This window comes from Haliotis rubra, unplaced genomic scaffold (assembly GCF_003918875.1).
Source record: "Haliotis rubra isolate DU_JTF1 unplaced genomic scaffold, ASM391887v1 Scf610, whole genome shotgun sequence".
Lineage (NCBI taxonomy): Eukaryota > Metazoa > Mollusca > Gastropoda > Lepetellida > Haliotidae > Haliotis > Haliotis rubra.
Window position 1 is genome coordinate 254,147 of NW_025767314.1, and position 22,703 is coordinate 276,849.

A 22,703-nucleotide genomic window follows, 5' to 3' on the forward strand; every position below is an offset into this window, starting at 1 on the left:
TCTTTTCCATGTCATCTGTCGACTGGGCTGCATGGACACATTGATCAAGGACGTGAATTTCTTAATCACTTATTTTCTTAAGTGGTATAATCTGGGCTGGGGGGTATACTATGGCCTAGTCAAGAATATACCCTGGGGTATAAACTAGCCTAGCCCAGATTATACCTGGGGTATAGTTTGGGCTAGCCCAGTTTAACCCCGGGCAAAGTCTGGTACAGGGGTAAACTCTGGCCCTCGGCGTGATGAGCGAACGCTTAAGCTTTAACCACTAGGTTACCCCACCGCTCCTTATCCGTGCAGGAAGCAAAGTATTGTACGTTCCAGTCAGGAGATTTACCGTCACATTGCTAGCGATCTGTATCCCGTTTAGATATTGTATTGTTAAGTATCGTGAGATTTACTGTAGGTTTTTTCCTTTGATCATTTATTTTATATCAACTTCTTGTATGTATTATGCATGTGTTACTTTTCTAGTTATGATATGGCTGAAATACTGTCAATATGACTTTCAAGTTTAACTTTAATTTTAAATATTCAGCCTCTTGTGAAACCAATACTCTCTTTTAACAAATATACAGAAGTGCAGCTTTCTTGTGTCAAATTAAACTTGCTTCAACACTGGAAAAGCATTGTATCAAGTTTTATCTCAGCGTCGCGCAGAAATGTTTTATTGATCTAAACATATACCTATAGCTAGTCCTTATACATGCTGATGAAGTGAATTTTGTACTTGCATAATTTAACGCAATGGTTTTACACACATAGCAGGTTGAGTGTACATAATTGTATCACATAAACAATGTAATATAAGTTGAGTGTATATAATTGTGTGTTGGGAAACAGTTTGTTTTCACGGGTAATCAATCGTTTATGACAGCTGCCAACAGCGTTTGACGGCGTCTTCGTTCTTCTCAGTCTTGCGAACTAATCGTACAACTATAGGAAAAACGCTGCTGATCCATTATGAACTCTGTTGACGTTTACTGAATATATTAATGTACTGTTGCTCTGATATGTTCATCAAATCATTACTATAGAATTACTGGACAGTGAGGATTGTGAGTAAAGGTTTATCATCAGTTGCATAACCATGTGCTATTCTACATTGTTTAGCCTAATTCATATATGGTAGTGCCCCAGGCATTAATTTCTTGAAGCACTTTAGACTATTGTAGCAAACTTGAAGTAATCATGTGAGGGAAATGTATCAGTTACAAAGTCTTTGAAAGGTGTCATTGTTTACAGGTGCAGAAGCACTGCAAATGTGAGGTGAGGGTGTTCCCTATTACAAAACTAGAAGACTGGATGAAGAAGCTGAAATGTTATGCTTGGAAACCGCTGATAGTACAGGTAGTTTAAACGTTTAATGATATCATATAGATCTGGACAATATGGATTCAGTCAGATCCCACGGCTCACAAAGAGATACAACCTCCAATGTCATTTACACAAACGGTGTCAGGTATACGAATACATGCACAATCATCAGTGGAAACAAGATGAAGGGATTGGGATTAAGGGATGAGTATTGGAAAATCTACTAAAAACATCTATGTTATCAACATCAACATTACTGCTCGAAAATTGAACAGTTATGCCTGAATATTCCCCAAACCACCGTTAAATATGCATCGTTAACTTTCAGGCTAATATTAGGTCTGCTGACATGCTGGTTTGGTTGGACGCTTCTTCGAGACTTACAATGAAGGGATTGAAGGAAACACTGGAGGATGTCAAATCTCAGGGAATGGTTTTACGACCTGGTGGAAAAGTAGCAATGTCTCAACACATAGACAAGCAAATGATGCAATATTTCAATTCCACAGCTTGTGCTTATTCCCCCTACAGAATGACAAGTGGATCCTTTGTTTTCCTCCATAATGAACAGTTTGTAAGAGATGCAATAGTCACACCATGGGCTATATGTGCTGTAACCCAAAATTGTATCTGTCCTCAACATTCTGTGTTATATTGCAATCCAAATATTCGTAGGAATGGAAAATGTCATAGATATGATCAAGCTGGATTAACTATGATTGTTACGAAATTGTTTGGCCAATATATTGAAAGTTTCCGACTCAATAAACTTTCATACAAGGTCAAAAGGGGAGACAAATATAAATATTTTGACTACTTAGAGTCACAGGAACAGCTAGGTGTTAATTGAGAGTTACAATAAATGATTTAATTCTCAGTGCATGTAATATTTTTTAATCAGTCATTTGAGGATATGTAACCTTCAAAGTATATACAATTAAAGTGACATTTAAGTAGACAATAAAGAAGGGTCTTACCTGGGATGTGCCCTGTTTTTGAAACCAATAATATGTCCTTTATTAAATGTCGAAACAATGAAAAAGGCCAAGAAACCTCCAAACGTCAACAGAAGCTGACAAATAAGAACTAGGCCGAACGCAAGATTATCACAGTAGGTGTTGCTAGTATTCAACCAAAAGATAAGACCATTGCATCCAGTGAGTGACATATTTCAGCCATATAGACTGAGAACAAACATGGTAATACTTTAGAGCAAATTGTTATCGAAGGATAATTGTCAACTCAATTATCGCAGATGGTCTTTAAAAGTAGTGTAAAAACATTTCAAAAACGCAAAACAAAATCGGTTTAAAGATCACCTTCAACAAAAGTTCCATGATGGGAACAGTGGGGACTTACGATACTTCTGCTTCCTGCATCGGATTTGCACCATCTCTGTTGCTGCTGGCGAGTACATGGAAGTTCAGCAAAACAATAAATTCAAAAAAACGTGAGTGCGATTGAATCTTTGGTTGCAATATCTTTACACTACTTTAGCCCCTATCGAGGACACAGGCACAAACAATCTCAGTTAGTTGATGGGTAAAATGTATGAAGCCCATTTCCGGTGTTCCCCTTCATGATTTTGCTTGAAAATTGCTATTTGTTATTACTACCAATATAAGACCTAGCTATGTATAATCAAAATGTATCAATAAGCTTAATCTCCTTCAAAAATATGAATGGTTAAAAAAACATTAGTTTCAATCACAGATACTAATTTGAAATAGCTATCCCTTCTGATGGAAAGATAAATACAGTCAAGCAGGACTGTACGAGATCCTTTCTTTTGCAAAGGATACAAAATGGACTATCCTCACAATACAAATAGCTCTCTGCTGTGATGGAAAAACTCCTGAGTGTATATGTTGTGGTCATAAAATCAGGGATGCAACTTCTAATAACAGGTTTATTATCACCGTAAGGTATGAGAAGTAGAGTCACTTGCTGAGTGCAGCCTTAGCAGTAGATTCCGCCATTGTCTTAGGTGATTCCAAAATGGCTGGTCAACTCACAAAAGACGATGTCGTATTGGTCAGAATCAAGATTATAATGCATCCTTGGATCCATCTGTAAATACAGATTTATACGTATCGTAAGTCCTCCTCAACTCAATATATTCTTGTTGATATTATATTTGATCTGTGTCAGAATACTACAATTTAGATAAGATCAAATTCACCTTTGCCCTGGCCAATTGCCAAAGGGGAGAAGAAATCAGGCGGAAGGGAAATTATTTCCGAGCTCAAAAATGCAGCAAAAATGTTAAATTCTTATTCCAAGAGCGACCTATAGCCCATTTTTACATTGTATTGTCCAAAAATAATGTTTTACTTTTAAAGATATATGTTGCTAGTTGTAACTCAATCTGTGATAATCTAGTGGTTTTACTGTCCTTCGTCGACAGGGTTTTATATATTATTATATGTATGTATTATGAACTTAGAACTAGTTTTAGTCACGATATGGCTGAAATATTGCCGATGTGACTTTAAATCTTAACTCACTCACTCACTCTTATTCCAAGAGGCGGTATAAAATATTTCGAATTGTGCAGATCTTCATGAACAGGATTAAAAACAAGACTGGGTTGTTTGGAATTCAACCTTTCGGAGTGACAGTTTTACCCTTCCGATATCAACAAAGGCTCCATTGGCTTCAACATAGAGTCTTTCAACAGGGATAGTTCAAAATGCATCCGCGACCTTGATGGTGTATAGTGTCAAGCTCAAAGTCAAAGCGTTTATTGCATGAAAGGCCATTGGCCTATATACAAGTCATAAATACAATATGTAAACTTACTTATTTTGCTGTATCATCCATTCAATTATTTAACACATGGATATTAACATTCAGTATGCTGGTAGAATAATCATACAGTACAATTTCAAAGTTTCAGTGCGTGATGTACATACAATGCAAATTGCTTAATTTTTTGTAGCCAATAGATTAGCGAAAACGCTATATCTGAAATGATTTGGGCAATAATGTTTGCCAACATGTTATATTCGTAATGACTTAAACGTTGGGTACCAAAACATAAAATGGAAATCATCTTCAACTCCAGAACAACACAAAGAGCACAATCGTAAAGACGTTTCTAAATCATGTTTTCTACCTTTATTGATCATTAGATTTGTAAGACCAAGTCTAAATCGAACAACTATATTTCTAATATTTTAAGCTTGAAGACAGGATAATATTTTTCCAGTTTTAAGGTATCTTTAGAATAGACATAGGGGGCATAACTTGAACTGTCACTTAAAGTAGACATCCTGTCTTGCCGAAAGTTATCAATCAAACATTGTCGAAAATCGGTGATAAACATATTTACATTTTCCACAGATAGTGGCAGCCATATATGTCCAAATCCAAGAGAGAATTGTAGCATACGGATATAAGAAACTCATGTGACTTTACCAAGATCATCATAGTGCAGTAGCATGTTGGAAGCAAGTTTGGGAAGCCGATGTGCTGGCATTCTTAAAATTCTAATCCAGAATCGAACACATTTTACGTTAGTAATCACGTATAGCGTCCACATTTTCCATAAACCATGGCATTTGCTGTAGTCAATCAAACATTTAAGAACCTTAAACAAGCAAGTACGTGTACTTTTTCCACAACATGTAATCTAATGTATCCCCAAATCAAAATACTATAGAAATGCTTTTCCCCTTTGTAAAACCAGATTTCTTTTTCAGAGAGGGGTCCATTTCTACGAAATACAACACTTTTAGTTTTGTTCATATTAACAGCAAGACCACATTCGTCACTATAAGAGGCTAAAATATTAATTTAATTTTATAATCCAACAACTGAATCAGAAACTAATATCACATGATCAGCAAAGAGCAACAGTAAATTTCAACAATGTCAGGAAACAATTGAATGTTTCCCCAATTCATGTATTTTATGAGACAATTCATTAATAAAGAAGGAGATTCGGACTAAGAACACAACCGTGTGTAATTCCAACAGGACAATCAAAGAAATCAGTCAGGCCATCTTTACATTTAACATAAGCTATCAAGTTAGAATACATGGATTTAGTCTCATTCTGTCAATTTTGCCGTTTAAACAAAGTTTTCCAAGACATTTAAGCAACTTAACATGGTCCACAGAGTCAAACGCTTTCTTAAAATTAACAAATGCTATAATAACAGTTGCTTTGTGATAATGGCGTAAAACGTGAATACACGAACCGTATATAAAACAGCCATAATCCAGTTTAGATCCAATTTATGTTCTGTACAGTTAGAGGAGAGTTTGTTGGCCGCCACCATATTTAACATTTGAAACTGCGTAATATATGTCAAACGTTTTTAATCATTTAAGATATATAACTGGCTAAACAGACAATATGTTTTCAAATGTTATTCCTCAATCGGATTCTATTGATATAAGTCGGTGTTATACGTTGTGCAGCAATGTTTTAATTGTTATACATTGTAGCTGTAGATTCAGTAAAGGCCAGTGATGTGATATATATAGACCTATTCCAGATTCAGACAGAATGATCTGGATCGGGATGCAACCCAAGGAACACGACCAGCATTTTGTGTGATCACTCTATATTCCGGGGCATTCTCTGTCTTTCATGTATTATTAGTGATTTGTGAACGGTGTACTACATGGACTTTGGAATACAAGTGATAATTACAGCACACTTCTTTTGTTGTTTCAAATCGAGTTCTTTCATGGCCGTATGCTGGGATCACCTTTAACATTTTAGTTTCAACTCGAGAATCAACATGTAACACTATGACTACTTTGTTTGAAGCTTTTTCTCAGAATAACATTGGAACAAATGTGTTCTGAATTTATTACGAAATATAAGTTCCCATGTGTTTTGTGGACGACTTGATTTGGAGTGCTGTCGTTACAGGTGCAACGTGTGGGACTTTTCCTGGTAGAGTGCTTGTGAAAACCATGTAATATTTAGTCAAAAATTCTTATGAACGCCAATTGTGTTCCTCTTTATTCTGATCTTTACCTTCATGATCGCGCGTCAGATATTGTCTGCTCTGACTGACAAAACAAACAATGGTAGTTGGTCAACAACATCAACCAATAATAATGTATCTTCATTCATATATTGTGGCTGAGCGGTCTAGGCGTCTGACTTTGTGTGCTGGCGATTAGGTGCCTGACTCTGAGGGTGTGGGTTCGAATCCCGAATGGGACTCAACCAAAAAGTACTAGAATCTGTACTTTACTAAGAAAGTGTAATCCCAAATATAACATATGTTACATTTGACCACTTTCTGAAATGGCATTGTGTATTTCATGGTTTAAAAATATATTCATGACAGTAATTGTGAAATGCTTGTTCTAGGTTTTGACTTCATAATACTAACTAGCCACAATCCTGATTCAGTTGCAGCATCCACCAAGTGATGTGAAATGCTTGTTCTAGGTATGACTCCATAATACTAACTTGCCACAATCCTGATTCAGTTGCAGCATGCACCAAGTGACGGCCACCTCGATATTTATCACTTTTGCTATTCTCTATAAAGAAAACCATGTGACCTTCCAGGAGGATTATGTCAGAATATCTTACATTTGCTGCTTTCTAAAATCTGAGGAAATCATCAAAAAGAAAATATACAAAATGTTAAATTTCTCAGGTTATATAGGCACCCGTGAAGGGCCACCTCCTCGTGGTGGGTGCTGGGTCACGCTAAGAGCCCTTCAACCCCCCGTAGTGGACCCCGGGGGGATATTTGGTCCACCAACCTGTTTGCCGTGGGTTGCGCCCCTGTGTCGGTGGAGGACGGGAGGCTGGTGGTTGAGGGCACTGGAACCAGGACCAGGTGTTCCTGTTGCCCAACACACCACTTTGCCCCTTACTTCACCTAGACGGGTGGTAGAACTGGCCCGGTTCTACCAATCGGCTGGTCACGCCGTGCCCTGTGCATGGTAAGAAATTTTGCACATTTTTCTGTGATTATGTGGTTTGGCTTTTCCGAATTCTATTGAACAAATTGTTGAAATATTACACTGCTTAGAGTCCCATGCCAGAAGGCGGTGGCTCATGGGCCAATCTGGCTATAAAGACCTCTAAAATCTATATTTCTTGGGAATAGTGTTATGGGCCGAACCAGCCTGACACATATTCTTTTGGATCTCATAGCTTTTCACGTCTATATTTGCTGGAGTATAACATCTCTGTATCCCTGTTGTTGCAGGCTGGCTTCCACTGCGACATCGTCCTTGTTGACACTCCGTGGCGGGTGGGGAGCAGGGATGCTGAATTATATTACCACACCATGTCTCAAACAAATTCTTCTGGTTCTAGCAAGACAAATAAACGTCGTCATGTAGACTCTTCTTCATCCGATGAAGATGTTCCTTCTGACATTACAGATGCTTGGCCTCGGTTCATTGTGATATCATCTTCGGATGGAAACCCATTGAAATTAAATCCATTTGCTATCTCCAAAGGCATTCAAAGTGCCTGCGGAGAAGTGAAAAATGTCACACGCCTTCGAAACGGTTCCATTTTAGTGGAATGTGTAAGGAGGCAGCAATCTGTCAATCTGCTTGGTTTACAGCAGTTTGTTAATACACAGGTTGTTGTTTCAGTGCACAAGACACTGAACTCGAGCAGAGGCATTGTAAGGGATCTAGCTCGTTGTCTGACTGACATGAGCGAGGAAGAGATAGCTGCAGAACTGAAAAACCAAGGAGTAACACAGGTCAAACGTTTCACAAGGAAAACTCAAGATGGCAATATTGTGAAAACGCATACTTATCTATTTACCTTTTCTTTCCCAGTTATACCAAAATGTATCAAAGCAGGATACTTCAATATCGGCGTGGATGTTTATGTACCACATCCGCTTCGATGCTTCAAATGTCAAAAGTTTGGTCATGGGGCCAAGTTCTGTCGTGGCAAGGAGGCAGTATGTTGCCGTTGCAGTGGAGCACATGACAGCTCCGAGTGCACACATGATTTGAAATGTGCTAACTGCAAAGGAGAGCATATGGCTTCCTCCAAGTCTTGTCCAACTTTTGAATATGAGTCAAAAATCTTGAAAATAAAGCATACCAAAAACATCACATACTCAGAAGCCAAATTACTTGTCCAATCTACAGCAGCTCCGTCTTCTTCAGTTAAAACTTACTCGGCAGCAATTTCTTCCTCAACTCCACCCCCTAGAATTGTTACTTCTTCAATATCGTGCCAGACTGACATCTCGTGGGTCAAGGATAAACAGGTTATCCTTGATGTCTCCCCCCAGAGAAATCAGTCAGTTTCTACATCTTCGTCTCAGACTGAACCAGAAACTGAGCCTGACACAGTAAAGTTAACTGCCAAAGAAAAAAAGAGACTAAAAAAGATCAGAGCACTCCAGAATGTTGAATCTTCTCATGTTTCCTCTCTTGAGGTTCATAATACATATGAGATACTGGAAGATATGGATATCTCCCTCATCCGCGTGCACGCGACAGAAGCAAGTCGCCTCGGACTGGAAAAGTAGATCCCCAGTACTGCCACCATCAACATGAGTTATAACTCTTTAATTCAGTGGAATTGTAGAGGTCTGAAAAATAATTTCAATGAGATACACTTACTGATACAGGATTTTCGACCGGCAGCATTATGTCTTCAGGAGACATATATATAAAGTCTACAGACACTTTTAATTTACGACAATATATTGATTATCACTGTTTCTCTCCTCAAGGAGAAAGAGCAACTGGAGGTGCTTCAATTTTGGTACGGCAGGGTATTATCCATAGCCCTGTTTCCCTTCATACCAATCTCCAGGCTGTCGCTGTTCGTCTGACTTTGAGCATTGCCTTAACACTGTGCAGTTTGTATATCCCCCCTTCTTCTACTATTCAACAATCAGATCTTCAAAACCTGTATGATCAACTTCCGAAGCCATGCCTCATCATGGGCGATCTTAACGGACACAACCCGCTTTGGGGAAGTGCCCACATTAATACTAAAGGTAAAATCCTTGAGGAATTAATTTCCGATAACAATTTATGTATTTTCAATGACGACTCAGCCACTTACCTACATCCAGCTACGGGATCATATTTTTCCCTGGATCTGTCACTCACCGACTCAACGTTATATAATGAATTTGAATGGATGGTCCATGATGACCTGTGTGGGAGTGATCATTTCCCAACCATTCTCAAAACAATTAACCCTGGTGATGATCCACCTTTATCAAGAAGGAACTTCGCCAGGGCTGATTGGTCATTGTATGAGACTCTGTGTGTTGAACGCTTGAAGTATGACCTATTTCAGAACATTGAAGATCCTATACAGCTGTTTTCCGGTATGCTCAATGACATTGCTGACCACACTATCCCCAAGTCCTCTGCAATTCCACATATTCGTAAACCATGGTTTACTAATGAGTGTAAACAGGCCAGAAAAAGTAGGAAGAAAGCTGAAAAGTTTTTTCGCAAACATCCTACTGTCCATAATTTAGACAAAGTTAAAATTTTAAATGCCAAGGCTCGACGCGCATTTAAACAGAATAAGCGTCAGTCTTGGAGGAACTATGTTTCCAAAATAAATTCACGTACACCTATGTCCAAGGTGTGGAACATGGTCCAAAGAATAAAGGGCAAAGGTTCCAAATCTACTGTGCACCATCTGAAGGATGGCGATAGACTCTTAACTCATAAAACTGACATAGCAAATAAACTTGGCGAAACGCTTGCCAAACATTCTTCATCATCAAATTATGTCCCTGAGTTTCAAAAACACCAGAAACAACAGGTGAAGAAAAGAATCAATTTTAACTCCGACAATGGTGAAGATTATAATGAATTATTTTCACTCCATGAGCTACATACCGCTCTTGAGCAAGCTCATGATACAGCTACAGGGGCTGATGATGTCCACTATCAGCTCCTAAAGCATTTGCCCGAATCGTGTTTGGAAACACTGCTCAATATATTTGATATGATATGGACTACAGGGAATTTCCCAACTTCCTGGCGTAATGCCATTGTAGTCCCCATTCCAAAACCTGGCCGGGATCATACTGATCCGTCTAATTACAGACCAATCTCTTTAACGAGTTGTGTCTGTAAAACCATGGAACGAATGGTAAACAATCGATTAACATGGTATCTTGAAACCAATAACCTCATTACAAATATTCAATGTGGTTTTAGGAAAAATCGTAGTACCATTGATCATTTGGTACGTTTAGAATCCTTTGTCAAAAATGCAATAGTAAATAAACAACATGCTGTATCGATCTTCTTTGATCTCGAGAAAGCGTACGATACCACCTGGAAGCATGGCATTTTAAAGGATTTACATGATTTTGGTTTAAGGGGTCGTTTACCTCTTTTTATTTCACAGTTTTTAAAAGACAAGCAATTTCAAGTCCGAGTGGGTTCAACCCTGTCTGACCATTATAATCAGGATCAGGGTGTCCCTCAAGGCAGTATTTTGTCTGTCACTTTATTTAGTATCAAGATTAACAGTTTGTCAAAGGTTTTAAATGATTCAATTGATGGATCACTTTTTGTGGATGATTTTAATATTTCTTGTCGCGGTAAGAATATGCATACCATTGAACGGCAACTACAGTTGTGTTTAAACAAAATAAATAAATGGTGTCTTGAAAACGGCTTTAAATTTTCTAAATATAAAACTAATTGCATACATTTCTGCCGTAAATATAAACCACATAAAGACCCAGAACTGTTTTTAAATGGCACTCCCATCAAGGTTGTAAAAGAGGCCAAGTTCTTAGGTCTCATTTTCGACTCCCATTTAACTTTTCTTCCGCATATCAAATCCCTGAAAACTAAATGCCTGAAGGCACTCGATTTATTGAAAGTCGTGTCTAATTCAAGGTGGGGAAGGGATCAAGCTACGCTCCTACACCTTTACAGATCACTTGTCCGCTCGAAGCTTGATTACGGCTCTATCGTATATGGTGGGGCCTGTAAAAGCAACCTCAAACTACTTGATTCTATCCATCACCAGGGTCTAAGACTTTGTCTTGGGTCTTTCAGAACCTCTCCCATTGACAGTCTCTACGTTGAGGCCGATGAGCCATCTTTAAAACTCCGCCGTATCAAATTGTCCCTACAATATATCACAAAGTTATATTCTAATGAATCCAACCCTGCTCACACTTGCGTTTTTAATCCTCTTTATGAGGACTTGTATAATAAAAAAACCTTCACTTGTCCCACCTCTTGGGATAAGAATCCAACAATATATTTCTGCTGCTGGCATTGAGTTGGAGAATATATCTCCTTCCCGTCTTCTTTCTTCTCCTCCTTGGCAATTGGTTAGGCCACAAGTCGACCTAACACTCACTAAATTTAAAAAAATCAGAAAGTAATGACTTACAATATAAACAAGTATATAATCAATTAAAGAATAACTATAATACATATAAATCCTTATTTACAGATGGGTCCAAGGATGGTGGCGCGGTTGCTTGTGCCACTGTCATTGGGTCCAGAACAATATCTTCCAGATTACCCAATGACAGTTCAATTTTCACAGCTGAAGCAAACGCAATCCTAACAGCTCTCAAATATATAAATAGACACCCTAAATATAAACAATACATAATCTTTTCTGACTCTCTGTCTTGCCTTCAGGCGATTAAAAATATTTCTTGTAAACATCCACTTTTAATAGAAATTATAGAATTATATAATGATCTTGCAACTGGCCAATGCGACATCGTCCTCTGTTGGTTACCCAGTCACGTTGGTATTTCTGGGAATACAATGGCCGATCTTGCTGCAAAGGCAGCACTCAACAAATCTGTGACACCACTTCTTATTCCTTACTCTGATTACAAAGCAAGCATTAGAACCTACATCCGTGATCTGATGCAGAAGAAGTGGGACACCCAAGTAGGTATAAATAAATTACATGAAATAAAACCCTATATTGGTTACACCTACTTGGGTTGTCAGTCCAGATTTGAAGAGGTCATCATACGACGATGTCGTATTGGCCACACAAGATATACTCATGAGTACCTATTAAAAGGTGAGGATCCTCCGTTTTGTATCCCTTGTGATGAAAGAATGACGGTCAAGCATGTCCTGCTTGACTGTGTTGAATATTCCATCACAAGGGATAAGTATTTTAATGTCAAAACATTGAAGGATCTTTTTTATAATGTTAATTATCATTTAATAGTTGAATTTTTAAAAGAATTAGATTTGTTAACTGATTTGTAAATAGATAAATATTTTATTATTGGTAATTTAAATTAGTCACTGAGATTGTTAGTGGCTGTACCCTCAAAGGGGGTTGACGTAGCGTAAAATTATTGTCCTCCTGAGAGGGTACGTAAGTCCCAAAACTTTCAAAGTAAAATATAAATTATCACATTTTAAACGTAGTATTTTTGTTATTTTAACTGTTGGCTAAATTTTCCTACAATCGCCAGCGGCTGAAGGGATGGTGTAAATCCAGCTAGGATCCATGCAGGTAGCAAAAGTAATGTAAGTCCCCATGGTTCCTAGCATGGTGATCTACCTTCAGTTGGTAGCAATCTATAGCCCATTTTTATATTGTGTTGTCCTCTATAGTTAAAATGTTTTAGATTAAATTACTAGTTTTACATGTATATCTGTGATACTCTAGTTGTTTTACTGTCCTTCGTCGGCAGGTGTTTTATAATATACATATATTTTATTTCAAATATCAAATGTTCTCGTCACGATATGGCTGAAATATTGCCGATGTGACGTTAAATAATAACTCACTCACTCACTCACTCAGGTTATATAAGCTGTCAACAGGAAAACTTATCTTTTAACACGCTGACTGCCTCAACGAGTATACTCGTAGTATCTATTCTGGTCGAATTCTGGTTATCTTGTAGCTATATCAGTGGTACTTTAAAACAAGTTTCACATGTTGGCAAACAGGCACAACAAGCAATCGTCTTCTGGCGGTAACAAAGAACGCCAGGAGCAGTAGATTCTACTGAAATCGAGGGGTGACTCATCATTACGTCCCTTTGCGGAAGTGTTGGGTTGTGTGCAGAGGGGAGACATCGTTCAACTAGGTGAGTGACATTAATGTACATACGAGCTTTTAATATGAATGTTGACGGGCATTAATGTGCAAAATGGCGAGGCAGGTCATATTTGTTTCGGACAAGTCGACCAAAGTGCGGTAAATTCCCAGTTTCTATGGATAACTCGGTGTTCACGTGAACGCACGTGGTGCAAAATGTCAACATACCATTGCTCGCCAGTGTAGTGGAAGACCGCGGGCGAGCAAAACGCACGTTTTTATCCCCAAAGTGGGCTAGTTCCATCCCTATTTTTAGGGATAATCAGCGGAATGACCCATTATCCTTGTTTCTAGGAGTGTCCTGAACCTGTTCATCGTTCGTGGCATTTTCAATTCCTTGTTCATTTTCTAGATAGGTTCTTACTTTATCTTCTGCTTCCATCCACGATTCTCCCTCATTTTCCTGAATTCCCATAATGATCACATTGTTTCTTTTAAGCGAATCTTCTAACTTACCAACCTTTTCTCTGAGCACACGGTTTTCTTGCCGCACTGTTTCAAATTCACTTACGTACTCTTGTTGCTGCTTTGTAACTCCTGACCGGATGTTTTCAAGCGATTCTCAAATTTTGTCTCATGCGCTGAAGAGCGCTCATAATGTCGGTTAGGTCAGGTTCTGCTGGATTACCTCCCTTTTCTTGACTATAAGGTAATTCACTCTGTGTAGAGCCTTTTTTTTGTGCATGGTCGGATGATTTTAGTTCAAGGCCCGGGTTTGTTCATGTCAGTGAACGCTATGTATCTTCGCTACCCGTGTCATAGCTTGACTTGACCTTGACCTATAATTTATAAAATTAATTATAAATTGATTTAATTACTAATTATTATTAGTAAGTGAATTTCAATATGTCAAAATGAATAAATAGCTATGAGTGTTTGTGGCTTCACCTTCTAAACGAGTTCAGAAGCGAAAAAATGTTCCACGTGAATCCCAAGTCATTCAAAGTATTTTTCATCCATATACTAGTTACATACCGGTTTATAATCCACATCTGTGATATTCTAGTTGTTTACTGTCTTTTGTTGACAATCTACTCATGAGCAACGTGTAACGGTTTTGGGGGTGGGTATCAGGGTGAAAATTGCGTAGCCAACGATGGATAACTCCCAATACAACCAAAGACACAGTTTTAATTAGTTAAGTCATCAAGAATGAATTTCAGAACACAGATTACACACGGAATATTTATTATATGTTAAATAAGGTAACGATTCTTTTATCCAAAATTATTACAATAATCTACAACTGGAGATTGTATTAAGGCTTCCGTTTCGCTGTCTGTGGTTTGATACAATACTTCCATCATGAAGCAACATTAATATGGATTTGTGACATATTTTCATTCATTATGACTATGCTTACAGAGTACAGATTTTAGTAGTACAACATGATCAATATCTTGACAACGTACATCTGACTAGCACCACCCAGGGCTCCAAACACCTCCAAAGTTTCTTGGGTCAGAAGCTGGATCGCCATCGGGATAATTGGCTGGCACCATAGTCTTCTTGTACTCCTCAAACCTGGCTCGCAACTTCGCCACCATATCCGGCATCATTTGTGCAAGATTGTTGTGCTCAGTAGGATCCTCTGGATGTGTGTCAGAATATTTGTGTAGGGAAAAACAGTTTTACAAGCAGGAAGCACTCATCACAATGCTGCGTTCATTTTGGAATTTCCAAATGATCAAAGAACTGGGTGGGATGAGGAAAATCTAAAGGTCTTGAAAATCACATGTTGATTTTGATAGGTATCCAGTGTACACTAGAGCTGGCTAAAATGATCGATAATCGGAATATCGTGGATAGGAGGATTATTAATGAAAATCGATATGAAAATTATGTTATCGATAATGATAGAAAACAGGTATAATTTTCTAAACTAAAAACAAATTTAGAACTTTATTCATAGTCTGCTTCTAAATTATGTTATGTTGTTTTATGATAAATACAAAAACGTCACCCGTCACCAGTGATGCAAAATTAAAAATGTATTTTAGACATTTTTGTCTAAAGAGTTTTAGGCTCCGATATTTATCGATAATCAATCGATATTTAATCTCTACGATCTATATTGATAGCTATCCCTAGTGTATACCATTATGGTTCGATCATAAACACGAAGCCAATCCAAAGACACAGTGAGGTAGTGTTTGCAGCAGTAAATATAAGTGGTGCAGGGTATTTTTTGCTAACCACTTCGGAGATCTTTGAAAAATACATAACCTTCCACATTTACGGTAATCAATTCCGTACCTCGAATGTTGAAAATTTGAACTGGGTCATCGCCTGTGAAGTAAACTGTTTCTTCATAGATGTCATCTTCAGTTCTGTTCATGGGTTTGTGCCAGCCATCAGGATCTCCAGGGTACCCCAGAATCAGCTTATAGTCTCCTACCCTGATACACAACATGAACACACCTCAAAATCAAATTGCCATCTTATTGCTTTACAGTTCACAACTGTATTGAAGACAGTGGCATGTTGTTCGGGTGTTGTTGTTGTTTTACGCCGCACTTAGCAATATTCCAGCTATTTGGCGGTGATCTGTAAGTAATCGAATTTGGACCAGGCAATCCAGTGATCAACAGCATGAGCATCGATCGACGCAATTGGGATACGATGACATGTGTCAACCAAGTCAGCGAGCCTGATCACCCGATCCCGTTTGTCGCCTCTTACGACAAGCATGAGTTACTGAAGACCAATTCTATGCCGGAGCTTCACGGGTATCAGTGCAGTGGCAACTGATATTAACTGGAAATATTGATGTAATCATTGATGTAAATCGTACAGACAGTTCACAGTTTACCAATAACCTAAATGAAGTACAAAACACCTTCAAATACCTAATTGCAGCATGCCCTTCCTCCGGAAATTCAAAGTAGTCGATGTTGTAGATGAACTCCGTCCTAGATGATGGGAGGCCATTTCGAATAGAATCCCACTGGCTCATTCCATCAATGGTTGTTTCTGTGCCCATGTGTGATATTTATGAAAACAGTTTATTGAACAAAAATATTGAATCTGCATGTTAGTCACTGTGGTTACAAAAGAATTGTTTATTTAAAGTGTTATTTTGTAAATGAGAATTTCTTTACCTGGAGTTCCCCCAGCAGCAGACAATAAAGTGGGCTTCCAGTCGACAGCGTGGATCATCCTATGTGGAGACAGTAGGGATTAAGACAGAGAAAAACCTACATGACGAAAGTCTGACAACAACATATCCCTTACTTGTAGTTTACATATACAGCAAGAGGAAGAGAGTTTTATGGATGTCATCTGGTGAATGATGAAGGAGTAAGGATATACTCGGTAACGTTGTGTTCCTCATAATAAAGACGTTGACACACATAAAACACCCTTCCGTATAACATTGTGTACCGTTTCTAAATGCCATTCAAAGACCTACGTATACATCCTCCTTAGGGGTATAACAGGGGTGTAATATAGAATGCATATTAAATAAACTAGAATGTCATCGAAAGTTAAGTGGGATTACATGTGTGTAATCTGTGGTATGTTATATTTCAAAATATTTTGGACTTTTACTCTTCATACTTCCTAAATACGATTTTTGACTGTTCTGAATATATTCCATGGTGTTACCCATCATATGTCGTCCCAGTCTTCTGGAGCCCAGCACCATACATGAAGGATGCCCCCTTCGTGCCCCCTTCCCAGATCGTGTACTTCCCACCTCTTAGAGGCCAGTTGTTGGAATACGCTTGGAGGTGGCCTCCATTCTGAATGATGAAAGGTTTATTACACGGGAGTCTGACATGGATAGCAGTTGGATAAAACATAACTCACCAGAAAAAAATACCCTAATTTTTTCCAAAAATGTATTTACATCGTCATTACATGAGATAAGCGTGATTCTTCGACATATTCCTGATTCGCACCATTGTAATGGAAAATAAATGATATTCCTAATGTATAATCAAGACCTGAATGGTTGTATGAGTGTGTTTCCCTTTTTCGTGATCAAATTGCAGAATCCATGATTTGATCATTATTAACTACGAATAAAAAATGCTTTTGCAGAGTGACAAAATCTCATATAATTATGTTGGTTATAGGTAGGTAAAGAACAAGTAAGGCTGATTACAATTAGTCACAATTCACAAAGCTCTCCACTGAACTCTGTGTTCGAGCATCATTCTGTACAAAATGGATCTTAAGTTCCCCCTATTGACACTGAAACTAAACTTACATCTGCAGTGAATAGAATCAGAGTATTTTTAAATAATCCCCGATCCTTCAGAGCTTTGGTAACATTTCCAACTGCCTCATCCAGTGCAGACACCATTCCTGTTGGAAATGAATTTAGTTTACACGTGTTTTAAACAGTTTGACAGATGCATATGTACGTCACGGTTTGTGAGCTATAGGCTGGTCAGAAGTAATACAAACCTACTTCTTTGAGAGGCATTTAGAAGTTGGAGCAGTAAGGAGGGTTAAAAATATCATAAAGTATGATGACCAAAATTGATAACAGTGTTAGAAGCTACACGGAATCGTTGCTTTCAGTGCTTGCTTGATAATGGTGTTAGAACCTTCATCGAAACGTCGCTCTCACTGTAATAAAGACGTTGGTCATCCATATATTGTTATTCTGTCTTTATCAAACTTACTTATATGGTTTTCTAAGATTTCACAGATAATAGATTGTAACGAAAACGACAGAAATTAACGTGCATACCACTGTACTTTCGTCGCCCTTCGTTAATCACATTCGGATACATATCCTCGTACTTCTTTGGTACCTGTAACATCCAACGTAGATATATTATAAGTTGTTTTGTAGCCATCGCTAGATTTTGCAGACAAGAAAAACAGATTTAGAGTTATCTCCCTTCCATCGATTTGCATTAGCAAAACATTGGTAATGTCCGTACATCATACGTGATTCAGTGTTATTCGAGATAAATAATTACTACCACGAAGTACCAAATGAGTTGCCATTGACAGCGGGGTACATTGAAATGTTACTCGCTTGTAAGCGGGGTACATTGCCTCAGCACTCTTCGATTATTTCCAATCAGAAGGCGACATTTATGTGTGAGGTAAGATAAATGCATATAAACAACAAACGGATATCATCCTAACTTTTTTCATGAATTAATCTGTATCTACTTCTAATCAGTCATGTATGTATCACTGATTTTGTACGGAATTTATTCAATCGTGAAAACAGACATATATGGGGCTCCTCAGAAAACAGCGTCAACACAAATTGAACTGGTAACAAAGTGAGAACAGACTTCCTGTTTCCGGAAAGGATGTCGACGCAAACAGGTGCGGAATATCAAAACAGAGCCTTTCATTACCTCAATAGGAGCATGTACGCTCTGATACGGGAGGTACATAAACAGCGGCTGTGATACATCATGACGATGGATGATGTCAACGGCTCTCTGGCCAAATGTGTTCTGAAATACATGATAAATATCAACTAATGCAATGGCCGAAAAAGAAAGGACTCCCTTGGGAAGTTCATATATCACAGAATATGTGCATTTTTAAAATATAATCGTGATAAGTAAAACAATTGTAAGCTGAGGTTTGTGCAGTGTCAACCTGCATAATACTTACAGCAGAATATTCTCCAGTATAGTTTCTTGCTGGAAGCTTATTATCCCTGAAGTCCAAGTTATCCCCTGATGAAAGAAAATGAAATATTTTAACAATTCAACATCTGCTTAAACTATCATACATCACGGTTCAACGTGAATGTTTTAAATACACGTAACCAATGGAAGATGCAATACTACCAAGTAGAATCATACCCACCAGTAGAGTGAGTGAAGTAGTCTTCAGCGGCATTATAATAACCAAAGAAAGTATCAAAGCCTCGGTACGTTGGAGTGCACTCCCACTTGCAATACCCAAGATGCCATCTGAAATAATAGTGCTCATGACAATTAAGAAGCTTCAAAATAACAGTGAGGGTACTCAGATGCGTTCTTCGGGGTATCTGGAAACTGCCCCCGCCCTTTAAACCCAGAAGTCACGATAGCATACATGAATGAATCCACTTACGTTCATATAGAATGACAACAATCCATGAGAAAGATCAAATAAAGATTTAAGTATTGCATCCATTGTACATCTTTGTTTTTATTATTCCTTGCATATCTAATACGGTTTTCGTGCCGTTGTGTAGTATAATGCTTACTTTCCGATTATGTGCGTTGCATAGCCGAGTTTCTTTAGTTCCTGGGGGAGGAATGTATAGTTGAGGGGCACACACACTGTCTGGTCACGGTTTAGTGCCATATGCTGAATAAGAATTTGTCTTTGTTAGAACTTTCTATATGCTGAATATAAGAATTTGTCTTTGTTAGAACTTTCTATATGCTGAATATAAGAATTTGTCTTTGTTAGAACTTTCTATATGCTGAATAACAATTCGTCTTTGTTAGAACTTTCTATATGCTGAATATAAGAATCTGTCTTTGTTAGAACTTTCTTTATGCTGAATATAAGAATCTGTCTTTGTTAGAACTTTCTTTATGCTGAATATAAGAATCTGTCTTTGTTAGACCTTTCTATATGCTCACAGGTGATATAAATTCAAAACTATTTTCACATAGACACGTGAGTCTAGGTCCAGGAACACGATGTTTCTGGGAATATTCTTACGCCTTCATCTGATGAATGAAAAAACCTTGGAAGCCCATAATATATGTACATGTAAAACAACAGTGATAAGATAACAACAAGGGGAAACCAGTAATTAATTGGTGCTAACTGGTAATTAATCCATGTATAAACAGGCATAGCAACTTTCAATATTTAACACGAAAAAGTGACAAGTTTAACACAAAATCGTGAAAGGTGAGACTAAACAAATGTCAGACAGTTCCCATCGAACAATGAGTGGAAGATTTTACCCTTAAATAGCTAGATAATGTATCTGATAACAAAGTGCATGTTTTCATGGATATCTTACATGTATCATAATATGTACAATTATATATATATATATCCTAATATTTTTAAATAAACGACATAATTACCTGCATGCCTGCATGGAAAGGATACATTCCACTCATAAAGGCGGTCCGAGATCTGAAATAGTGAGTTACATAGTCAACTGAAGAACATAATTCTGCAGGGCTTTGTTTTGATATATATATACAGTGTACAGGAATATTTAAATCCATTTGAGCCGGCAATTAAAAACTGTAATATATGTCAAATTACTCTAGAAGGTTATGTGAATGTTTATCCTGACTTGTGTGAGATAAAGTATTTTGTTACATCTCGTATGTTTCTTATACAAAGAGAGTGAAGTTCAATAACACGAGTTTACGGGCTGCACAGAGGCTGGACGTATGCATTATTGAAGATGATTCCGTCTGTAGCCAGTTTGTCGATGTTTGGGGTTATCATGTCAGGGTTCCGGAAACCAACATCATTCCAGCCTGCGCAAACACAGAGATTTCCCTGAAAACACTGTTCATATAGTACGGTAGTAATATCATTATTTTGCAATAGGACACATTGAGAGTGACATATAATTTAAGTTTGCAGTTCGCGCGCCGCCAATGTTAACTCTCACCTAAATCATCTGCTACAATAAAAACGATGTTAGGACGCTGTGCCGATGACAGTGATACGAAAGACAGGAACAGAGCTAGGAGCTGTCGAACCCCCATCACGTTTGCTTATTCAACAGAAATGAGACTGCATTATATTATCTGCCTACACGTAGTGTTTTAGAAGCCTGTACTGATAAAGCCTATCTATATCTCAGACCTGACCTGCATACTCAGGAATTTGTGAAATTCATTGCTCAGTCACAATGACGAAAGAAACGTTTATACAGTTTAAATGACATTTGGCAAACGATGTACATTTCGTACAATTTTCATGTAAAATTTAACCATTTTTTCTCTTCAGTTCTCTCACCAGTCTCCAGACGGGTAACCACCACTGCGACATACAATTATGTTAGATAAAGAAAACATGCGGCCATTGTTGTTGTGGACATTTGCACTCTTTCAAAAGGGAAAAATGTGGAGACTTACAGTATGTTCAAGCAATACATATTCAGTAGGATATTCTGGGCCTGTTCTCAAGTCAAAGGATAGCAGGGAATCATTACACATATTAAAACGGAGGATATCATAGGATATTAGCGCTTTAATCAGTAGTCAGAAGAAGGATCATCTTTGAAAATGAACGCCATTGCACATTGTCCATGAAAGGATCACTCGAGATTACACAGAGACACATGTGCGTCATGCTGGACCACGTTTCTCTTTCTTACTATTTCAAAATTAACTATGAAGAATCTTTTTAATAATGTCAGTTCTCATTTAATTATTGCATTTTTAAAAGAATTAGATTTGTTAAGTTGATTTATAAATAGATACATATTTTATTATTGGTAGTTTGAATGAGTAACTGAGATTGTAAGTGACTGTACCCTCAAAGGGGGTTGAAGTAGCGTAAATTTATTGTCCTCCTGCGAGGGTACATAAGTCCCAAAACATTTCAAGTCAATTTAAGTGTACCAGGTTTTTAATCGTAGTTTTTTGTGTTTTTAATGTATGGCTAAATCTAAGCATCAACGCCAATGGCTGAAGGGATGCTGTAAATCCAGCTGGGGTTCATGCAGGTAGCAAACGTAATGTAAGTCCCCATGGGCCCTAGTATGGTGATCTACCTTCAGTTGTTGGCGATCTATAGCCCGTATTTTATACTGTATTGTCTTCTTTGATTGGAATATATTAACTTTGCTCGCTAGTTTATATTTAAATCTGTGATTCTCTAGTCTTTTTACTGTCCATCGTCGACAGGTTTTAATCTTCAAAATGTTTCCACTTTTTATTGTATGAATTGTTTTCGTCACGATATGTCTGAGATATTGCCGATGTGACGTTAAATAGTAACTCACTCACTCACTCACGTTTCTATTTTAAGACGGTCACACTCGTGTCCATGAGGCACATGCCGTAACTGGCTACATCCGGCAGCAAAACGTCCCTGGCATGAAACGACTAGAAGCTGCAAGAAGAGTGGATAAGGCACCTCTTAATATTTTCTGGAGATTGATTCGATTCATGCCATGTCGTTTCGCATGATCCTTTAGTCAGGCCACCTCGAAGGTTCATATTTTTCGTCTTTTGTGGACGTATGCACCTTCACAAATGTCCACCAAATGTCTCTTTGATTGTCACGTGACACCCAGTCCTCCTTATTTTCTCATAAATCTACATGTCTTACTAAATGCGAAACCTGGATATTTTTATCATTAGTGGAGAGTACCTGTGTTGCCTGAAGAAGACTACTTAGCGTTGAGAGTACATTTGTATTTGGC

The 22,703-nt window shown here is 37.9% G+C and overlaps 2 protein-coding genes across 2 annotated transcripts; one reads left to right on the forward strand and one right to left on the reverse strand.

The window, feature by feature from the left end:
- Positions 1-7,592: 7,592 nt before the first annotated feature.
- LOC124255870 lies at positions 7,593-8,807 on the forward strand. Its single transcript, XM_046689814.1, has one exon. The coding sequence runs from the start codon at positions 7,593-7,595 to the stop codon at positions 8,805-8,807; it is 1,215 nt and encodes a 404-aa protein (XP_046545770.1).
- Positions 8,808-14,540: 5,733 nt separating this feature from the next.
- On the reverse strand, positions 14,541-21,092 carry LOC124255876 (arylsulfatase B-like). Its single transcript, XM_046689819.1, has 14 exons — positions 20,940-21,092; positions 20,691-20,802; positions 20,395-20,446; positions 19,551-19,654; positions 19,166-19,272; positions 18,968-19,032; positions 18,703-18,804; positions 18,075-18,138; positions 17,586-17,683; positions 16,979-17,115; positions 16,471-16,529; positions 16,219-16,342; positions 15,626-15,768; positions 14,541-14,960 (listed from the first exon to the last, which is right to left on the reverse strand). The coding sequence occupies exons 1-14, from the start codon at positions 21,034-21,036 to the stop codon at positions 14,788-14,790; spliced, it is 1,437 nt and encodes a 478-aa protein (XP_046545775.1). The 5' UTR covers positions 21,037-21,092; the 3' UTR covers positions 14,541-14,787.
- Positions 21,093-22,703: the final 1,611 nt, after the last annotated feature.